Source organism: Hippoglossus stenolepis, chromosome 12, assembly GCF_022539355.2.
Source record: "Hippoglossus stenolepis isolate QCI-W04-F060 chromosome 12, HSTE1.2, whole genome shotgun sequence".
Taxonomy (NCBI): Eukaryota; Metazoa; Chordata; class Actinopteri; order Pleuronectiformes; family Pleuronectidae; genus Hippoglossus; species Hippoglossus stenolepis.
In genome coordinates this window covers 24,527,671-24,547,670 of record NC_061494.1, presented here as the reverse complement: position 1 = coordinate 24,547,670, position 20,000 = coordinate 24,527,671, and the positions used below count along the sequence as shown (strand labels likewise).

The window sequence follows — 20,000 nt, the reverse complement described above, 5'->3', positions numbered from 1 at the left end:
TCTCTGGTATCAGTACGAGACCAACAAGATGGTGGCAAAGATGGTCGAGTACTGAACGTAAACACCGTCTTCGGGTTAGGGTTAAGAAAATCCCACCAGAAATCCCACAGCGGCTCCGTGACCGTTGGAGATGTTGACGAAGAGGAGGCAGAGCAGCTGCAGGAACATCAGGATGAAGGCGATTTCTCCTCCAGGCCCCAGAAGGCCATAACACCAGTGTGCAGAAAGGTGGCATCTTGTTGGTGGTGGTAGGGTTTACGACTTATTCTGCAGCCAGCCACCAGGGGGCGATCAAGGATGAAGGCTTCACTTTTGTGAGCAGAGAAAAAAGCAACTGGATTTAAACTGATTTTGTTTTTAATTTAAATACCTTCACACAAATGAGATGAAACACACATATTAGATAATTCTTCACTTTATTTTTCAGGTCAAACAATGAGAGAAAAATATTCCGCAAATAAAAACCACAAAAATAAAAATGTTCCTGATTCTATGAATGAGTTAAAATCTGTCAGTGATTTAACGTCTGAACTATGAAAACACGACTAAGGCCGGAGATGTACTTGATATACTTATAATATATATTTATAATTATAAATAACACTACCCGTCCACAAGATGCAATACCCACATGGACAGTAGGGGCAGTGTAGGGACAGATGCTCCCCATCGCAATCACTTTTTCTGCCATGAGCTCAGTGACCAGGGCTAACCTCCTCCAGGGACGCCATGTTTTTTTTATTACTGAATGCAGAGTTCTGTGGTGCGCCCTCTAGTGGAATACTCCAGGAACACATGTAGCACACATACATTCCAGTAGGGGGAGCTAGCAGTCGATGTGTACAGTCAACAAGATCACGAAAAAAACACGGGACACAGGGAGGTCCGGGACATCATGGAGGTTCAGGGAGGTCCGGGACATCATGGAGGTTCAGGGAGGTCCGGGACATCATGGAGGTTCAGGGAGGTCCGGGACATCATGGAGGTTCAGGGACATCATGGAGGTTCAGGGAGGTCCGGGACATCATGGAGGTTCAGGGAGGTCCGGGACATCATGGAGGTTCAGGGAGGTCCGGGACATCATGGAGGTTCAGGGACATCATGGAGGTTCAGGAGGTCCGGGACATCATGGAGGTTCAGGGACATCATGAAGGTTCAGGGACATCATGGAGGTTCAGGGAGGTCGGGACATCATGGAGGTTCAGGGAGGTCCGGGACATCATGGAGGTTCAGGGAGGTCCGGGACATCATGGAGGTTCAGGGGCATTGTCCGTGTACATTGTCTTTTTTGTAGCTAATGTACTAACATGATTCTTGCTGTTCTGGGTTCGAACCCTCACGGTTGATACACTTATTGGAAGTCGCTTCAGATGATATATAATGTAATACTGCTATGTAAAGTAATGTGTTAGTGGACTGAATATCACAGGTTCGATTCCTGCAGCCGAGATTCACTGTGGAACGTCTTTTGTGTCCAGCAGCTTTGACTCGCTCAGTCAGGAGGAAAACAGCTGATCTCAGGTCAGAGGTCAGGAAACGTTCTGGATCCCACTCGACCAAACCACGTCCTCGTGCCCGGTTGCGTACAGACGCCGCCGGAGAGGGCCGAGCGTCGGGGTCGTCTTGTTCACAGATTGAAGTTCAGTCTGTGTGTGTAGGAAGGTTTGATGCCGGACCCGTCTTCATCCTCCGTTCTCTTCTCTTCAGTCCATGATTGAATTTGATTGATTGAAGATTTCCTCCTCGGCGGCCGCCCCGCCCTCTAACCTCGTGCCGTCCTCACCGCCGCCGCCCGTCTCTGGTCCCGGACTTGGTGGCAGCAGCTCCTTGGAGCTGCTCGTGCTGGCGGCTCTGGCGATCCTGGTGAGCGTGTGCTCGTACGGAGAGGGCAGGTAGACCATGAGGAACACGCCGTCCGCCACATCCTGCTCGGAGCTGGAGCTGGGGAGCTGGTGCTGCCCCCTGCTGCGTCGGAGCGACGACAGCAACTCGCAGTTCCTCTCTGGGTCCTGCAGGTCCTCCAGGGCGATCACGTTGGCCAATCCCAGCTTTCCGTTGAGGCTGAAGCCACGCCTCCGGCGCAGGATCAGGAACCCGCTGATGCTGAGGAAGAGGAGGAGTACGGAGACGGTTGCTATGACGATGTAGGCGATGGATGCTGCACTGAGGATGGCTTCACCTGAACTTTGACCCTGAGAGAAAAAAATCAGATGATTATTACATGATTATTGATTATTACATGATTATTGATCAGCAGTTTCAATATTTTACATCTTTTACAACATGAATCAGTTTAATTTAACTTCAAACATTTTGAACGCACGGAGATCAAATTCAAACATCACGTTAGTTTTCAACAGCACATGAACACAACACAAGTTTAACACGGCTCCATATTTATAGATCTTATATATTTATTTATTTATAAATCATATCGTGTATAATTACATTTTTACTATGTATAATTACTGTATTTTTGCGTTAAATCATCATATAACATAAACAAATATTTAACAAACAGAAAAAATGGATTGATTAATTTTTTTCACTTCATGTTCAAACACATGAAGAAATACAAAGTTGTTTTAGATATTTTTATATTTTTATCAGAAATTGTCACATTCAATAAGAGAAATTTATTTTAATTCATTGTTAATAATCAGAACTGAACTAATTAAATATGAACTTTAAACAGTTTAAACTTTAATATGTTAATTTAGATTTAAATCTAAGGAAAAGGGATGTTTGTGTTAATGGTAACATGTGACCGCCAGGAGGCGCTGTTGGCCAAACCTCTGTTTGGCCTCTTTCTTGTGAATTAATCTGTAACCATGGAAACAGCTGAAGGTCAGAGACAAACATGAAGCAGTTTTTATTTTATTTGAATATTTGATTTAAATTCTTCTGAATAAAAGATGAGAAACTCATTTCTTTAATAACTTAAGTTTAAATAATGAATAAATGTATTATAAATAATAGTTTTGTCTGAATCTCTTGGATAATAATCACATTTCTTTTAACAGATTTTTCTGTTTCATTTTCTCAGCTGTGTGTGAATGTGTTTTATGATTTTATTTCATAATGGAGCAGTTGAATGTTGATGCTTCTTGGATTATTTCTCTGCAGTATTTTTTATTTATTTTACAGATTAAAAGAGACTAATGATAAAGATATAAATTATGAATAAAGAATTTATCCATCCTTTGGATGATGAACTCACCGGAGTCTGTCGGTCGGTGGACGGCAGAGCCGAGGGCCCGGGGGACCAGTCCAGAGAGTCTCGACCGGCCGGACCAAACTTCATCCAGCTGCTCTCCAGCAGAGAACGCATGGTGGACTCAACTGAGAGCCAGGGGCCAGGAGACAAGAGGCAGGGGACAGGAGACGAGAGCCAGGAGACAAGAGCCAGGAGACAAGAGCCAGGGGCCAGGAGACGACAGGAGACAGAGCCAGGGGACAGGAGACGAGAGCCAGGAGACAGCAGGAGACAGAGCCAGGGGCCAGGAGACAAGAGGCAGGGGACAGGAGACGAGAGCCAGGAGACAAGAGCCAGGAGACAAGAGCCAGGGGCCAGGAGACGAGATCCAGGGGCCAGGAGACGAGAGCCAGGAGACAAGAGCCAGGCCAGAGACGAGGCAGGGACGAGAGCCAGGAGACAAGAGCCAGGAGACAAGAGCCAGGGGCCAGGAGACAAGAGCCAGGGGCCAGGAGACGAGAGCCAGGAGACAAGAGCCAGGAGACAAGAGCCAGGGGCCCGAGAGCGCTCAGACGAGAAGGAGGAGAAAAAGGAGTCCAGACGCTGTGACGTGGGGACAGTGACTTGAGCGATGAAGTGATGAGCTTGAAATAAAAAGTGAGGGAGGAGGAGAAACGAGGGCAACAGACGACCAGAGGCGACGTCACTGATGGAGGGTTTAACACAACTGTGTGTGTGTGCGTGCGTGCGTGTGCACGTGCACGGAGCAGATTCACTCGGCTCCGTTTCAGTTACGCTTCTGTCACAACATTTTTACTCCTAAACTCATTTAATTGTATGAAACTTAATTAATTTCACTATTTTAATTTATGTTCTAATTTCTCACCAGAGGTTTAAATAAACGTGTCAAATTCTAATTTTTATGAATAATCACCTTCCTGTTGTGTTTTATCTAAAGTGTCGTTATCAGAAGTTTCAAAACTTTTCCGCCACAGACCTCAAAATAAAGTTCAGAGTCACTTGACGCCGTTTCATGGTTTCTCAATTATGGGTAAATATGTTGTATTTATTTGTTCTATAATCTGCACCCCCACAGGTCCTGACCCTGGTTTGTTGTTGACGACCTCAGTGAAAATGTCTGTGATGCAGTTTCATGTGTTTTTTAAAGGTTCTTGAACTCGGCCATCTCAGACTTAAAGTGACACAAACAGGAAGTCAATGAACGTCACCACATTCCTACGTACTGAGAAATGTGTATCGTTACCAAGGTGACCAGTGTAGGCGGCATCAGGCTAAAAAGACGATTTATAACAATTTATTGTGCAGCACACAGAGCAGCAAGGCCTGCTGGGAAACGGTTACACACCACTGAGACCAAGTGAAACATCAAAGGAAACAAACAGGAGATTTTTTAATCAAAGGCTAATTCAGAAAAACACAGCGACAACGTGAGCGAGCTGCTGATGTCACAGCGAAGGAGGCGTCAAGACAACGACTCTGCTGAGAAACGCACAAACACAACAAATATCCGATAAATTCAATGAACTTTGTGTTGAAGAACCAAACAAAATTTAAATGAAGCTCAGAAATCTGATGTTTTCTAAACTGACTCCAAGCATCACACTGACCATCAGGTTTCTATGGCAACAGCATCAGGTTTCTATCTATATTCGGAAAATAAATCAAATCTAAAAACAAACAAATAAATTAAAATCTGATGTTAACGCTCTCCGTCATGTGACCTCCTGGGGTCACATGTCTGGCTCACTAACTCGTGAAAGTGACGAGTCATTTAAACCCGATGACACTTTTTTACTAAGCTCTTCTTTCTGAAGAGAATCTGCTCTGAGACGAGCAGCGAGCGTCAATCAAACAAGAATCCTCGACTAAAGCGTCAAGCTGGACTTGTTATAAGCTTAACTCGTATCGTCATGACGACAATGAAACAAGGGGAACCTTGGAGAAGATGGTGGAACATGAGGTGGTGGACAGAGGACGTTGAGATCCACTGCAGCTCAGAGTTTTATGTGTCTTCATCACATCTTAAATAGACGCAGGTTAAAATCTCAGATCAACGATGTCAAACAACAGATATATAAGATAATAAAAGTGAGCGAGTGAAAGCGGAGAAACGTCGTCACATGTCGTCGACTCATTAGTCAAACGCCCTTTTTAAAAACGCCATCATGGACTTAGAGTAAATCCTTCCCTTCGCTGCAGCTGATCACGCTCGACAACATCTGTCCGCCCGCTGCTCGCCGACAACTGCAGCGAACAGGACAAATCGAGGTTAGGGGACGCAGGGAGGGGCCATGGTGGGGGGGGACTACTTCCTGGATGTGTTTGGGGGGTGAGGACTCTGATTTTATATTATATTAAAATTCTTTAAAAGTAAACTTCTAAAGAACCTGCAAAACTTTATGTATTGTTTTATTTTGAAAACTCAGAAACTGAGACTTTTGTTAATGATGACGTTCAGACGTTCTCTTCCTGATTGGTTCTTATCAGTCACATGACTCGACTACCAGCGGTGTCACTAACACTTCAAGTTCTGTTAAGGGGAGGGAGGGGGAGAGGGAGAGGGGGGAGAGAGAGAAGGGGGGGGAGAGAGGGGGGAGAGAGAGAGGGGGAGAGAGGGGGAGGGAGAGAGAGAGAGAGGGGAGAGAGGGGAGGGGAGGTGGAAGAATTAGGTGAAGAGAAAACGATGTTGACCTCTGTGAAAACAGACGAGTAAATCTTCTTCTGCCCTCAATATGGTGCGAGCGGCTGAAGCTACAATCTCTCTCTCTCTCTCTGTCTCTCTCTCTCTCTCTCTGTCTCCTCTCTGTCTCTCTCTCTCTCTCTCTCTCTCTGTCTCTCTCTCTGTCTCTCTCTCTCTCTCTCTCTCTCTCTCTCTCTCTCTCTCTCTGTCTCTCTCTCTCTCTCTCTCTCTCTCTCTCCCTCTCTCTCTCTCTCTCTCTCTCTCTCTCTCTCTCTCTCTCTCTCTCTCTCTCTCTCTCTCTCTCTCTCTCCTCTCTCTCTCTCTCTCTCTCTCTCTCTCTCTCTCTCTCTCTGTCTCTCTCTCTCTCTCTCTCCCTCTCCCTCCCCCTCTCGTGGGTTTAAACACATGAAGCGTCGACTTCCTGTTCGTTTCTCAGACTTGACAAAACTATGAAAATAAAAGAGACGATGCTCAAAGTGACACATGAAACATTTAAAACAACAAACACTTAAATAAACATGTTCACATACACACGTGTAGAATAAATGTCAGAATCAAACTTCACTGAGTTTTAAACATACGGATCAAAGATCCTCAGCAGTGCATCACATGTAAAGATGTGTTTCCATCATCATCATCATCTTCACTAACAGCAGGGACCCAGACAGAGATGAAGATGTTGTTGATGTCAAGATGAAGTAATAAGCTAATTAACATATTCGTGACATCATGGCGTTTACATTCTGTTTAGTGTCAGCAGGTTTCAGACTTTATTATGAAATAAAACTGTTCACATGATTCTCTGTCACCACGGAACACGTATGAAACAGTGACTGAGACGGAGAATATGAAGACGACATGTTACCCAGAAGCCACTGCTCAGTTCTGGTGACGTCCTGATGTTACAACCACGTGGTCACAGGATGGACAGAAGTTAAAGACGACGACATCTGTGTCGTGATTTCAGCGGCGTTCATGTGATCAACGATCCGAAGAGGACGTTAAAAGAGATAGAACTTCTGAGTGTCGTCATGGTAACAAGCAAGGGCTCTGCATCCTTGAAACGCCGGCGAGCGAAGGACAAACAACGACGGACAAAAGGTCCCTGACGATTTCTGTTAACGGCCCCTGACAACGTAAAGAAACCTGTTCATGCCAATTTATAAAACTATAATAGTCTATAGTCAACCAATAATGTCCATCAGTCAGTGACATCACCGACCAATCAGATGCTCCTGAAGCTTCACAGTGATGTATTCATCTCCTGTGGTTCTTCTTCTGTGGTTTCCATGTGCACGAGGGTGACGCACACGCCTGATGACCACAGACAGCGGCCGAGCAAACAAGAAGCGGAATAAAGCCTGAACATGAAACATGACGTGTGCATGTGAACTACAGGACCCAGAATCCACTGCACATTAAAGTCTCCGTCTATATGAGGCTGAAACAATCTTTTATATTCATACACCATCGGCCAATCAGATCATCTCATGTCACGTTTCAGCCAATCATCTTTCAAAGATCTGATGATGTCACTGTCTGCCTCAAAATCCACACGAACGCAACGATGGCGTCACAAGACGGCGGCAAACAGCGTCCGACTGCAACCCTCTAATTTGTGTCTTTACTTCCTTCCCTTCGTCTCATTCCTTCGCTGCAGCCTCACACAGTGATGTCATAGAGTCGGCCCACGCGACCCAGCCAATCACACAGCGCCTGGCGGACCCGGGCGTCTGTGATGTGGCACGAGAGCTGGCTGAGGCAGGGGTAGAGCGCCCCCTGGAGCGCCAGGAAGGAGGCGTCGGTCAGGAGGAGCGTCTGGTTGAGGAGAGTGAGGACCATGTTGGTCCACGCCTGCAGGAGGAGGAAACACAGATGATGTGAGGACGCCATGTTGTCTCTGAGCGGACCGAGTCAGCTGATCTGAAACACTCAAGAGTTTAAACCGTGACGACTCAGACAGGAAGTGAAATACAGCGGAAACACCGGAGCTTATGAAGACGGTGGTTTTACGCCGTGTTCATGATGTACGTCTACCAGCAACGGTTCCTAGTGACATGAGGTCACATGACGAGGTCCTGAGTACTGAGGAGGAGTTTCAGGAGGAGCTCCGCCCCTTCATCACACACTTTGGTCTTTTTAACTTTGCAGAATCTTTGCAGAACCCCTCTGATCTAAATCATCATTATTATTATTATTATTGATAAAAAACAGCTGATAATAAAAGTGTTTTAATCTGAGCTGAATAATCAGTTCTTTTTTTATTTGTCTGAAACCTCTGATGCTGTTTTGTCATCATATCAAAGTTATATATCTTATATATTTCTACAAATATACGTAGTATTTGTGTAGTACCTGTATCTGAGCCTCGGAGTCTCTCAGTGAGATGCTGTGGGAGCTGATGGTGGATCCAGACCTCGGCCTCTTCTCCTGCCTCAGGACTTCAGGTCCTGCGCTGACCGAGTGCCTCAGTGGCGGCCCCTGCTGGTCCACCAGCTGCTGGGGCCTCTGCGGGGGCCTCTGCGGCTCCGCGGGCCCCCTCCTCTCCCCCACGCCCCCTCCCCCTGTGGCGGCGCGGCCCTGCTCCTTCATGAACAGGTTGACGTGGCTCTGCTGCTGCGGCGGCTGCTGCTGCTTCCTGCGTTTGTACTCCACCATCAGTTTGCTGATGGTTTTGTCGGTGGCGATGGTGTAAAGTTTGTTCCCGGCTTTTTCCCACCATTCCTGTCTCCTGCCCGGACCAACCCCGCCTCCCAATGAGCTCGCTGGGATGCCGGAGTCCCTCCGCTCTCCTCCGGTCCGGAAGTGATGCGGCAAACTTCCTGTGCAGCTGTGAGGAGACGAAACAGATGCTTTCAACTTCCTGTCATAATAATTATATTAATAATAAATGTGTCATGTGACGCAGTCAGACCTGAATCCTGAACTCTGCGTGGGCGTGTCTCCTGGTGATGTCGCGCTCACGTCCGCCACCTGACACCTGTACCCGCCTTCCTCCGACGGCGTCTCCCTCGCTGAGAGCCCGCCCACTGACGTCGGGGTAGAAGTCTCTGATTGGAAGAGAGGCAGGAAGAATATGTGGTCTCCTCCCCCTCCTCTCACTAGCGCTGCCTCCTCCAGCGTGCTCTCCAGGTCGCGGTGCATCTGGATGTAGCTGTTGCACAGATCCATGCACAGTTTGTAGAGACGTTTCACCAGCCACGCCCAGTCGGCGCTGCCCAGCGGCTGCACGCTGAGCGACGGGATGGGCGCTCGCCACGGGTGACGTTTGTCCCGGCCGCGAGGAGGACTGACCTGCCGAGCAGGGAGAGAGGAGGATGTTTGGTTTTAAGAAACTTCTGTGCTGAGCTGGAGGAGGAAACGTTCAGGAAGTTGTGAGCGTCACCTGTGCCGTTTCCTCGAAGATGTCTTCGTCCTCTGAAGAAGCAGATCCGGGGTGAGAGGAGTCAGAGCTTCCCTCCTCTTCCTCGTACAGAATCCTCTTCACCTGGAAACACGTGAAGCTCAAGTTTGATTTGAACATAAGATGCTCAGAAGAAAATACGCTCCAAGCAAAGTCTGATGCAAAAATCAACAATAAAAATAGAATTAAAATAAATAAAGAGATGAAAACATTTAGTTCCAAACCCATAAAAAACCCTCAGATCTAAAACTGGATATTAACATTGATCAAACAAGAAACACTAAAATATTATTTATATAATTATATATATAGTATTGATTCATGTTTAAAAGATTCTGAAGCCCTGTAATTAAACCAAAAGCAGAAATGTTTGTTTACCTGCTGAGCCGTCATACCGTCGGCCTGACTGAGGGTGGCGCTCAGCAGAGCCTGGAAGTACAGGTTGAAGCTCATGGCAGACTGACGGTAAAGATTCGCTGCTCCACAAACACCCGACACCTTCATGAGCAGGTACTTCAGACCCGGGCGGGTGTCAAAGTCCCGCGCCGTCCTGCAGAAGTAAAGACGAGGACATGTTCCTGAATCTGATCAACGTCATCAGATCAATGATCTGCACTGGAATCATCAATAACCTGTAAGAGTCCAGCAGCAGGTCCAAGATTATGGCTAAATTCGTCATGGAGATGTAGCGCAGGAAGCCGGCCGTGGGTCTGCCGGGGTCAGAGGTCACAGGCGTGACCCTGTCGTGACCCTCGGGCTGTTTGACGAACTCCTCCAGGAGGATGTCGCAGAGGTTCTGCAGCAGAACCTGATGAGACAGAAGACTCACCACGATGGTGCGGAACGGAATCCTAAAGAATCAGAGACCATGTTCCATCACAGTGTGCACGCAGCCGTGCACGCAGCCGTGCACGCAGCCGTGCACTCATAACACAGAGTGAGTAAAAGGACAGGAACACAGAACAGTGCACGTCAGTGACGTCACAGAAAAACAGTCTTACCCAATTTTCCTGTAACAGCAGCAGAAAGACAAACACACAGAGTGAGAAAAATGAAAAGTTCTTCTGTCTCCACATTTTCATTCAAACTGGAAACTAAACACCTAAAACGACACTTTAACATCTGATGAACTAGAATTACCGCCTGTTCCTGACGTGATGCATTCAGGTGACCTTTGACCTCCCAAATGGAATCAGTTAATCCGTGTGTGTGTGTGTGTGTGTGTGCACCTCTTCTGAGCGTGTCCGTTGGACTGCTGGTCGGACGGCATCTCGATGATGAGGACGCAGGACTGAGCGTGTTCGAAGCCGTCCTTGCTGTTTGGCGTCTTTGGAGAACACTGAGTGTCCAACATGAAAACCTGAGACACGTGTTTACATCCATGTTATATTGGAAAAACACTTTGATTTTACTTTGACTCTGTTTCACTCGTCCTGATGAAGACTGTGGGCACACCAACCTGCTGAGCCATAGCTTTGATCCTCCAGTACTCGGCCTCAGCTGAGGGCGAATGAGACGGAGCCGCCACCTTCACCTCGCAGGCGTCTCCAGAGAAACTGTCGGATCCACTGTGGAAACAGGCCAGAAGGTTCTGTAGAGACAGGAGGAGACGGAGGTAGAAGACTTTACATTCGTTTGTTTGTGTTCACACCAACAGGAACATGTGGGAACATCCAGGCGAGGGGCGGAGCCTGTAGAGCAGCAGGGGCGGAGCCTGTAGAGCAGCAGGAGGCCGGACATGACGTATAAACTCTGCTGTGGAAAGATCAGTGTTGTTGTTTACAGCTCATCCACACCGGCGTCGGCCCTCATCACCAAAAGATCTGGAACCTCCTCGTGTTTCCAAGTTGACGTCTTCGTCTTCTACGTGTACGGCTCCTCTTCTTCATCCTGAGATGTTTGTGTTCTTCCAGTTTCACGTCCGTCACGTGTTAGAAACCTCATCAACACGTCCACTCGCTCTCTGGGAAGCTTCCACACATTGTCCTGCTGTGTCCTCACATGGACTCACTCTGACATGTTACACACAGTTTACCAGGAGGCTGCAGGAGAAGATGCAGAACATGTCCAGAGACACTGACTCTGACATTTGTTCTCAGTCAGTTTTCATTAAAACCTTCGTTCTTGCAGATGAATCAGTTTCATAAAGAACTTACATTACAGTGAATCTGACCTGAATGAATAAAATCAGCTTTTCTGTAAATCGGCTCAGAGGTCGTGTGTTAGTGTCTGAAAGCAGAAGCTTTATGTTAAAGCTGCGACATGTTTAAAGCTTCATGTCACAGTTTGTTCTTTACATTAGAACTGATGAACTCTCATCACATCTTCATTTCAGAAAATGTTTTTATTGTCAACATGTACATGATTTTATTGATGCAGACATTCTGACTCTTTTAATAAAAAATAGAACGAATAAAAACATTTAATCTAAGTTGTTTTCTTCAGAATCTGAAGTTAAACCTCTCTGATTGTTTTCATCCTCCTTCTCCGTCATTCAGCGTCTCTCAAACACATTTATCTCATTTTTATTTCCCCGCGGTCACGACTGAAAGGTGACGGAGGCTTTGCAGCTGCGGCTCGACGACAGGAAGCAGCTGCAATCAGACGAGCTGCGTCTCGGAATCGGGGCTAAACACACTTTTTATTCACTGTCCTGTTTGTGGCTCTAATCTGTTCATCTGTCTCTAATTCTCTGTTTGTCCCGTTTCTATGTTTCTCTTTTTACTTTATGTATTTTAATATTGTTTGTTCAGATTATGCTGTTTTTAAATCAGAGTTAGAAATAAACTTAATTGACAGAGGAACCTTATGAGACCTGCTGTGACGTCCTGATTGGAGCCAACTGATGTGGACTTTAAGTTATTAAAAAATGCATTATAATAATTAAAAAACATATTTTGAATGCACATATTTTCAGTTTTGTTTGTTTTAATATCAGCAAACATAAACACAGATAATGATTCTTTTTTAATCAACTAATTAATAAATGAGTCGACCTGAGTTATAAACACACTATGAATTATATAACATATTATCGACACGTGTAAAACATGCAACACGTTTCTGCTCAGTGTGTAAATGTGTCTCTTTAACGACCACATTAAAACAATGGTGTCATATAAACACATGTATGTTCACAACATGTGACTCACATGTATGTTCACAACATGTGACTCACATGTATGTTCACAACATGTGAGTCACATGATGAAAAACTCTGATTTACTTTTACCACAAAGATTAAAACAAAAGATCAACGACTCAAAAGTCAACAAGTAAAAGAATCTGTCAATGGTAATAAGACCATCTTCATCATCTTCATCATCTTCATCACTCACTCTGACACACACACACACACACACACACACACACACACACACACACACAGAGCTCTAAGCTGTAAAGCTGCTTAACATCAGTCTGTCATGCAACTGCCACACAACTGTAGGAACTCACAACATCCACTGATGAAATGTCACCTCTAACAAACCCGCACACACACACGCGCACACGCACACACACACACACACACACACGCACACACACACTGGCACACACACACACCACATGTGTTGCCATTAGTATAGCTGCTTGTGTCTTTACTACAGTAGATATTTATTGACCTAAGTATTATATTTGTGAATCGATGTTTAAATAATAATAAATTATATTTGCAGTTAAAGAGCCAGTGTGTGTGTGTCTGTGTGTGTCTGTGTGTGTCTGTGTGTGTCTGTGTGTGTCTGTGTGAGTGAGGTTAAATGGGGCTCTTGCTGTGGACTGTCAGCATGTTGACAGTATTAACAGCCGAGGCTTTCAGATTATTGTGTCCTGACCAGCGGCTGCAGATGGATTACAGTGTGTGTGTGTGTGTGTGTGTGTGTGTGTGTGTGTGTGTGTGTGTGTGTGTCGTTGTTCATTTCTTCTCTGCACAGTGCGTCGTACAAACACCACAGTGTGTCCACCTGAATGAAACGGAGTTGTTACCTTGACGGGCTCTAACGTGGCAGAGAAAGCATCCTGCAGCGCGCAGCACGCCAAACGCCACATCTCCTCCGTGAAGACGGGGCCGACCGTCACCAGCACGTATCTGCAGAGCGAACATCAGACACATGACGGCGTCACGCTACACACGCTACACACGCTACACACGTGTGTAGTGTGTGTAACACAAGTCTGTTCTACTGTGGTGTGGTCACCTGATGCAGGAGCAGCCGACTCTGGAGATGGTCTCCGCAGGTTCAGACACACACGACACCAGCAGCTTAAACATGTCCTTCAACATCAGGTTGATCAGAGACTCGTAGCCAATGTCTGCACACAACAACACAACATGAGAGGACATGAGACAACAACATGAGACAACAACACAACAACATGAGAGGACATGAGACATGAGACAACAACATGAGACAACAACACAACAACATGAGAGGACATGAGACATGAGACAACAACATGAGACAACAACACAACAACATGAGAGGACATGAGACATGAGACAACAACATGAGACAACAACACAACAACATGAGAGGACATGAGACATGAGACACAACATGAGACAACATGAGACATGAGACAACAACATGAGACAACATGAGACATGAGACAACAACACAACAACATGAGACAACATGAGACAACAACACAACAACATGAGACGACATGAGACATGACAACAACATGAGACAACATGAGACAACAACACACCAACATGAGACAACATGAGACAACAACATGAGACATGAGACATGAGACAACAACACAACAACATGAGACAACAACACAACAACATGAGAGGACATGAGACATGAGACAACAACATGAGACAACAACACAACAACATGAGAGGACATGAGACATGAGACAACAACATGAGACAACATGAGACATGAGACAACAACATGAGACATGAGACAACAACACAACAACATGAGACAACAACACAACAACATGAGAGACATGAGGAACAAATGAAACAACACCCAACATGAGGAGACACGACATGAGACATGAACAACAACACAACAACATGAGACAACAACACAACAACATGAGAGGACATGAGACATGAGACAACAACATGAGACAACAACATGAGACATGAGACATGAGACAACAACACAACAACACGAGACAACATGAGACAACAACACAACAACATGAGACGACATGAGACAACAACATGGGACATGAGACAACAACATGAGACATGAGACAACAACAACAACATGAGACAACAACACAACAACATGAGACAACATCACAACAACATGAGACAACAACACAACAACATGAGACGACATGAGACATGAGACAACAACATGAGACAACAACACACCAACATGAGACATGAGACAACAACATGAGACATGAGACAACAACACAACAACATGAGACAACATGAGACAACAACACAACAACATGAGACAACATGAGACATGAGGCAACAACAACATGAGACATGAGACAACAACACAACAACATGAGACAACATCACAACAACATGAGACAACAACACAACAACATGAGACAACATGAGACAACAACACACCAACATGAGACAACATGAGACATGAGACAACAACATGAGACAACAACACAACAACATGAGAGGACATGAGACAACAACACAACAACATGAGACAACATGAGACAACAACACAACAACATGAGACAACACAACAACATGAGACAACAACACGAGACATGAGACAACAACACAACAACATGAGAGGACATGAGACATGAGACAACAACATGAGACAACATGAGACAACAACATGAGACAACATGAGACAACAACACACCAACATGAGACAACATGAGACATGAGACAACAACATGAGACATGAGACAACAACACAACATGAGACAACAACACAACAACATGAGACAACATGAGACAACAACACAACAACATGAGACAACAACAACAACATGAGACAACATGAGACATGAGACAACAACATGAGACAACAACAACAACATGAGACAACAACATGAGACAACAACACAACAACATGAGACAACAACAAAACAACATGAGACAACAACACAACATGAGACAACAACAACATGAGACAACAACAGAGACATGAGACAACAACACAACAACATGAGACAACAACAACAACATGAGATATGAGACAACAACATGAGACATGAGACAACAACATGAGGCATGAACAACAACAACAACATGAGATATGAGACAACAACATGAAATATGAGACAACAACAACATGAGACAACACAAGACAACAACAACACAACAACATGAGACAACAACACAACAACACAAGACAACAACAACAACATGAGACAACAACATGAGGCATGAGACAACAACAACAACATGAGATATGAGACAACAACATGAAATATGAGACAACAACAACATGAGACAACAAGACAACACAAGACAACAACAACACAACAACATGAGACAACAACACAACAACACAAGACAACAACAACAACATGAGACAACAACATGAGACTGGGCTGTGTAGCGTGATGGAAGTAGAAGAAGATGGCGTCTCTGACCTGAGTGTATGAAACTGTTGACGTGTTCCACCACCAGCTCACACGACAAACCGATGGCGTGTTTGAAGTTTGCCGCCGCCACATCCCAGTAGGAGTGGTCGCCATGGCTACGCTGCAGCCACAGGGACATCACAGGAAGCAGCAGCTGGATGACGGCGAAGATGCCAAACCCCGGACCTGTAAGGGGGGGGGCAGAATTTAAGTCACACCGTTTGGCTGTGTTTGTGTGTGTGTGTGTCTGTGTTGTGTTACCTGGTACGACAGTGACTTCTCTCAAGAGACTGAACAGCAGCTCCAGAGTTGGAGGTTGATGCGTCCGAGGACAGTTCGAAACTGAAGCTGTGAGCTGCTCCAACAACAGAATCCAGACCTGGATCAGACCTGCAGAGAGCGTACGAGGCGTTCAGGGCCGTCGTCTGGAGCACAGGGTCGCACGGAGCAGAGGGAGCGATGGAGTATTTACCTGTGTTGTCATCAAACTCCTGCAGGACACAGTCCATCCCGTCCTCGCTGCTGACAGAGCGCTCCTGTGATCTCATTGGCAGGCTGGCGAGCCGCGCCCCCAGAAACACGGGTTTGGACGGCATCTTATAGATCTTAGCCAGCAGCTGTCAATCAAACGCACAGTCGCTTATTTCACAGGAAAATATAAAGCAACAAATTACCATCCACACTGACAAGTTTCCTCTAACTCATCCCTGTTGCCATGGTTACGCCTTAGCAACACAGACGTGAAACTGGTCTCGTGTTAAACCTGGTTTGTGTTGATGACAAACGAGTTAAGCGATGAACGTTCTCTTCCTGATTGGTTCTCATCAGTCACGTGACTCGACTACCAGCGGTGAACACAAAGCGCCGCTAACACTTCCTGTCAGTAACACTTCCTGTTTCTAACACTTCCTGTCAGTAACACTTCCTGTTTCTAACACTTCCTGTCAGTAACAGTTCCACCTCGTCGTCCCTGCTCCGACTCTTCACCATCACTGTTCCTCCTTCAGAGGAGTTTCTGTTACTAAGCAACCAACTGCAGAGGAGACAGTCTACTTCCTGTTTACACCACATGACCAGTGTAGGTGAACGGTCATGTGACCTGTGTGTTCAGATGTGTTAGTGTGGACAGAGCCTGCGGGGACTCGAACCTGTGAACATCTTCGGAGGTAGTCGAGAGCTGGCAGACAGAGGTCAGTGGAGCTGTGACCCGACACATGGACACAGTCTCCGATCTCCTTATAGTCCACCTCCCCTACACGCACACGCACACACACACACACACAAAATACGATTTAGGAACAAAACTTTGTTACACATGACATGGAGACAGTTGTATGCTGTTGTATATCCTGCGACAAATACATGTTTTGTATCGGCCACAGTGACGTTGACCTTTGACCCTTTCATCAGTTAATCTGTGAGTCGAAGTGAACATTTGTACCAATTTAAAGGAAATTCTCTCAAGGCGTTCTTGAGATATCGTGTACACAACAATGGGTTGGACGGACAACCTGACAACAGAACGCCTCTGGCCACTAGGTGTCGCCTGCGCAGAGGCATAAAGATTAAATGTGTGAACGTTTCTATTTTCATTTACACAAACGTAACCCTCCGCTCCTCCTCATGTTTTGACTACGTGAAGTAAACATGATTGAAGGAGAAATTAAAATCACAGAGGATCTGTATAACGACACGAACCTAAACCTTTGACGAACTTCATCAGACAAACGATGTAGTCGGTGGCGGCGTTGGCAAAAACCTGGATGTTGTCGGTGTTGATGAACGCCTCGAAGACGTCGAACACCGGAGCCTGAGACTTCCCTACAGGGAGAAGGAGAGGAGGAGGGATGGAGGAGGAGGATGGTGGGTCAGAGGATGAGAGGAGGTGGAGAAGAATTTATCGTCATTTCTCTTTAACGTTCAGATGTGTAGATGAGGAACTTTTATTTTATGTTTGGTCAGACGGACCCATGGAGTACTCTCCCAGCAGATAGTCTTTGGTGTCTGTCTTGCTGCTGTGCACCGTCCTCAGAGCGCTGAACAGAGGCCTCCACCCTGACAGGATCTGAGGAGAACACATCTCCACCAGCTCGCCGATCGACGTGATCACCTGCAGGGAGACAAACGCACACACACCTTTAAGAACGTGCGACTGACTCAGCTCGTTCACGTTTAATCACCTGAGACTTTAAAACGATTTCCTGCAGAGACTCGACCTGGTCCTGCACGTCCTCGTCGCACAGCTCCAGCTGCATGATGTGTTCAAACGGCCTGAACAGAGCCTCGTTAAAATGGAAGTGTGGAAGCTCCGCCCAGCTAGTCAGGACCTCCATCAAGACGTCATGGATGAAGGAAACGGCCTTCTGGGAAACATGGCGCTCGTTGTGACACGCCGCCTGGAAGCAATTCAATTCAATTGTATTTAGCACCAAATCATAATATACATTATCTCAAGGCTCTTTTTTTATTTTGTATTATTTAATTTGGAGAGGACAGAGTGAGAGTAAGCTGTGAAGGGGGCAGACAGAGAGTGGGGGAAGACATTACATTGAGTCCAAAGTGACTCACAATAGGTCAACCATGAGGAACAAACCAGAACAACAAGTGGTTAGCTCGCAGTGAGGGAGCAGCTGATTGGCAGAAGCAGAGCGGAGTGGACGGGCGGGGGTGTGAGGTTTGACCATGTCCTGGATGTAGACTGGACCCGATCCATTCACAGCACGGTTGCTGTGTTTTGAAACGAATGCAGGCAGCCACTGGTAACCAGTGAAGGGAGCGTGAGTGAATTTAGGTTAAAGACCAGTGGAGCTGCTGCTTCCTGGATGAGCTGCAGCACAGGGCCGCGGGTCGGACTCGAACCCGGGCCGCTAGGGGCGGGGCCTAGCCTCAATGGGGCGGCAGCTCTACCAGGTGAGATATACTCCCCCCTCTAGGCTCTTTACATAGAAGGTCGAAATCTTAACAATTAAACACAAGCAGAAGAAACGTTTACAGTTCCTTACCTCCACCAGGTGTGGCGCCACCACGCTCCACGCCCTCATCATGTGGAGCAGAGGTCGGTTCTTGTTCCTGACGATCCGCAGCATGGCCTCGCCCAATCGGAAGAGATGGAGGGCGCTGCGGCGCTCCAGCGTCGACTTAGCTTCTCCTGCAGACGTAGAAACTCTAACATTAGTTTCACGGTAATCAGAAATCAAATAAAGACAATAAAAAATATGTGTGTGTGTGTGTGTGTACCTGGCATTGCCAGTGAATAGTCTCCAGTTTCAGTGACGGAGTCAAACAGTTGAGACTGAGACGCTTTTCTCAACTGCTGCAGGAAAAACACCAAACCCACCAGGTTCAGTTTGGTGGCAGCTTCTTCAAACAACCTGCAACACACACACACACACACACACACACACACAGAGTTAATTTTATTTTCTTTTATTTTTATTATATATATATATATATATATATATATAGGGTTACTGACAGAACTTGTGAATGTGTGTTCAGTCCATCTGTTGTAAAAGATCAGTGAGAAAAGTTTTTATTCGCTCCTAAAAGCAGCCGAGATAACTGCTTACATAAGAGATGATCCATGGAATAAATACACACGCACACACACACACACACACACAGCGGCAGTAACAGGCAGCGTGTGTTTGTGTGTGTTGTGTGTGTGTGTGTGTGTTGGGCCAGGAATAAACTTAAATAAATGCACAATTGTTGTCATCACGCACAGACACTCACATATATATTTCAATATAAAATAAGACCCATATATTTGTGTCTATACAAACAAGCTCTGAAATGAATCTAGTTATTAAAAATTAAATGTTCTATTATCGTAAAAATATATTACATTTTGTCAGTTTAGTGTTATAGAGATTTATAACAGTGTTAAATAACGACACAAATATATGTATGAACCACAGCAGAAATTAAATGTGATGGCTCCGTTCTGCTGCTGCCACCTTGTGGCTGTTATGAGAAGTCACATCCTGCTGAATATCATTTTAATGAGGTTCAATAAATTCTGTGAACAACATAACTGCCAGAAAATACTATGTTTTTATCTTATTTACTTTTCTATTTATTTTGTATTTATATGATGATAAATATTTGTCATCATATTTGATTCATCAGGTGTTTATGGAAATGTAAAGCAGCTAAAA

The 20,000-nt window shown here is 45.6% G+C and overlaps 1 protein-coding gene across 5 annotated transcripts in view; it reads right to left on the bottom strand.

The window, feature by feature from the left end:
- Positions 1-6,374: 6,374 nt before the first annotated feature.
- The window catches only part of arfgef3 (ARFGEF family member 3), a 30,959-nt gene continuing 17,333 nt past the window's right edge, over positions 6,375-20,000 (bottom strand). For 3 of the 5 annotated variants that reach the window (XM_035173271.2, XM_035173273.2, XM_035173272.2), the window contains exons 23-42: positions 19,078-19,211; positions 18,843-18,988; positions 18,057-18,236; positions 17,809-17,950; positions 17,539-17,661; positions 16,989-17,092; positions 16,313-16,457; positions 16,102-16,230; positions 15,850-16,026; positions 13,497-13,611; positions 13,285-13,387; positions 10,760-10,891; positions 10,530-10,660; positions 10,302-10,310; positions 9,933-10,151; positions 9,679-9,850; positions 9,283-9,384; positions 8,812-9,191; positions 8,253-8,727; positions 6,375-7,751 (exon numbers count right to left, since the gene is read on the bottom strand). In XM_035173271.2, the coding sequence (XP_035029162.2) occupies positions 7,560-7,751; positions 8,253-8,727; positions 8,812-9,191; positions 9,283-9,384; positions 9,679-9,850; positions 9,933-10,151; positions 10,302-10,310; positions 10,530-10,660; positions 10,760-10,891; positions 13,285-13,387; positions 13,497-13,611; positions 15,850-16,026; positions 16,102-16,230; positions 16,313-16,457; positions 16,989-17,092; positions 17,539-17,661; positions 17,809-17,950; positions 18,057-18,236; positions 18,843-18,988; positions 19,078-19,211 (3,310 nt within the window). In that variant the 3' untranslated portion in view covers positions 6,375-7,559. The remainder of the gene's footprint in view (positions 7,752-8,252; positions 8,728-8,811; positions 9,192-9,282; positions 9,385-9,678; positions 9,851-9,932; positions 10,152-10,301; positions 10,311-10,529; positions 10,661-10,759; positions 10,892-13,284; positions 13,388-13,496; positions 13,612-15,849; positions 16,027-16,101; positions 16,231-16,312; positions 16,458-16,988; positions 17,093-17,538; positions 17,662-17,808; positions 17,951-18,056; positions 18,237-18,842; positions 18,989-19,077; positions 19,212-20,000) is intronic. The other 2 variants (XM_035173274.2, XM_035173275.2) reach the window with 1 other exon arrangement.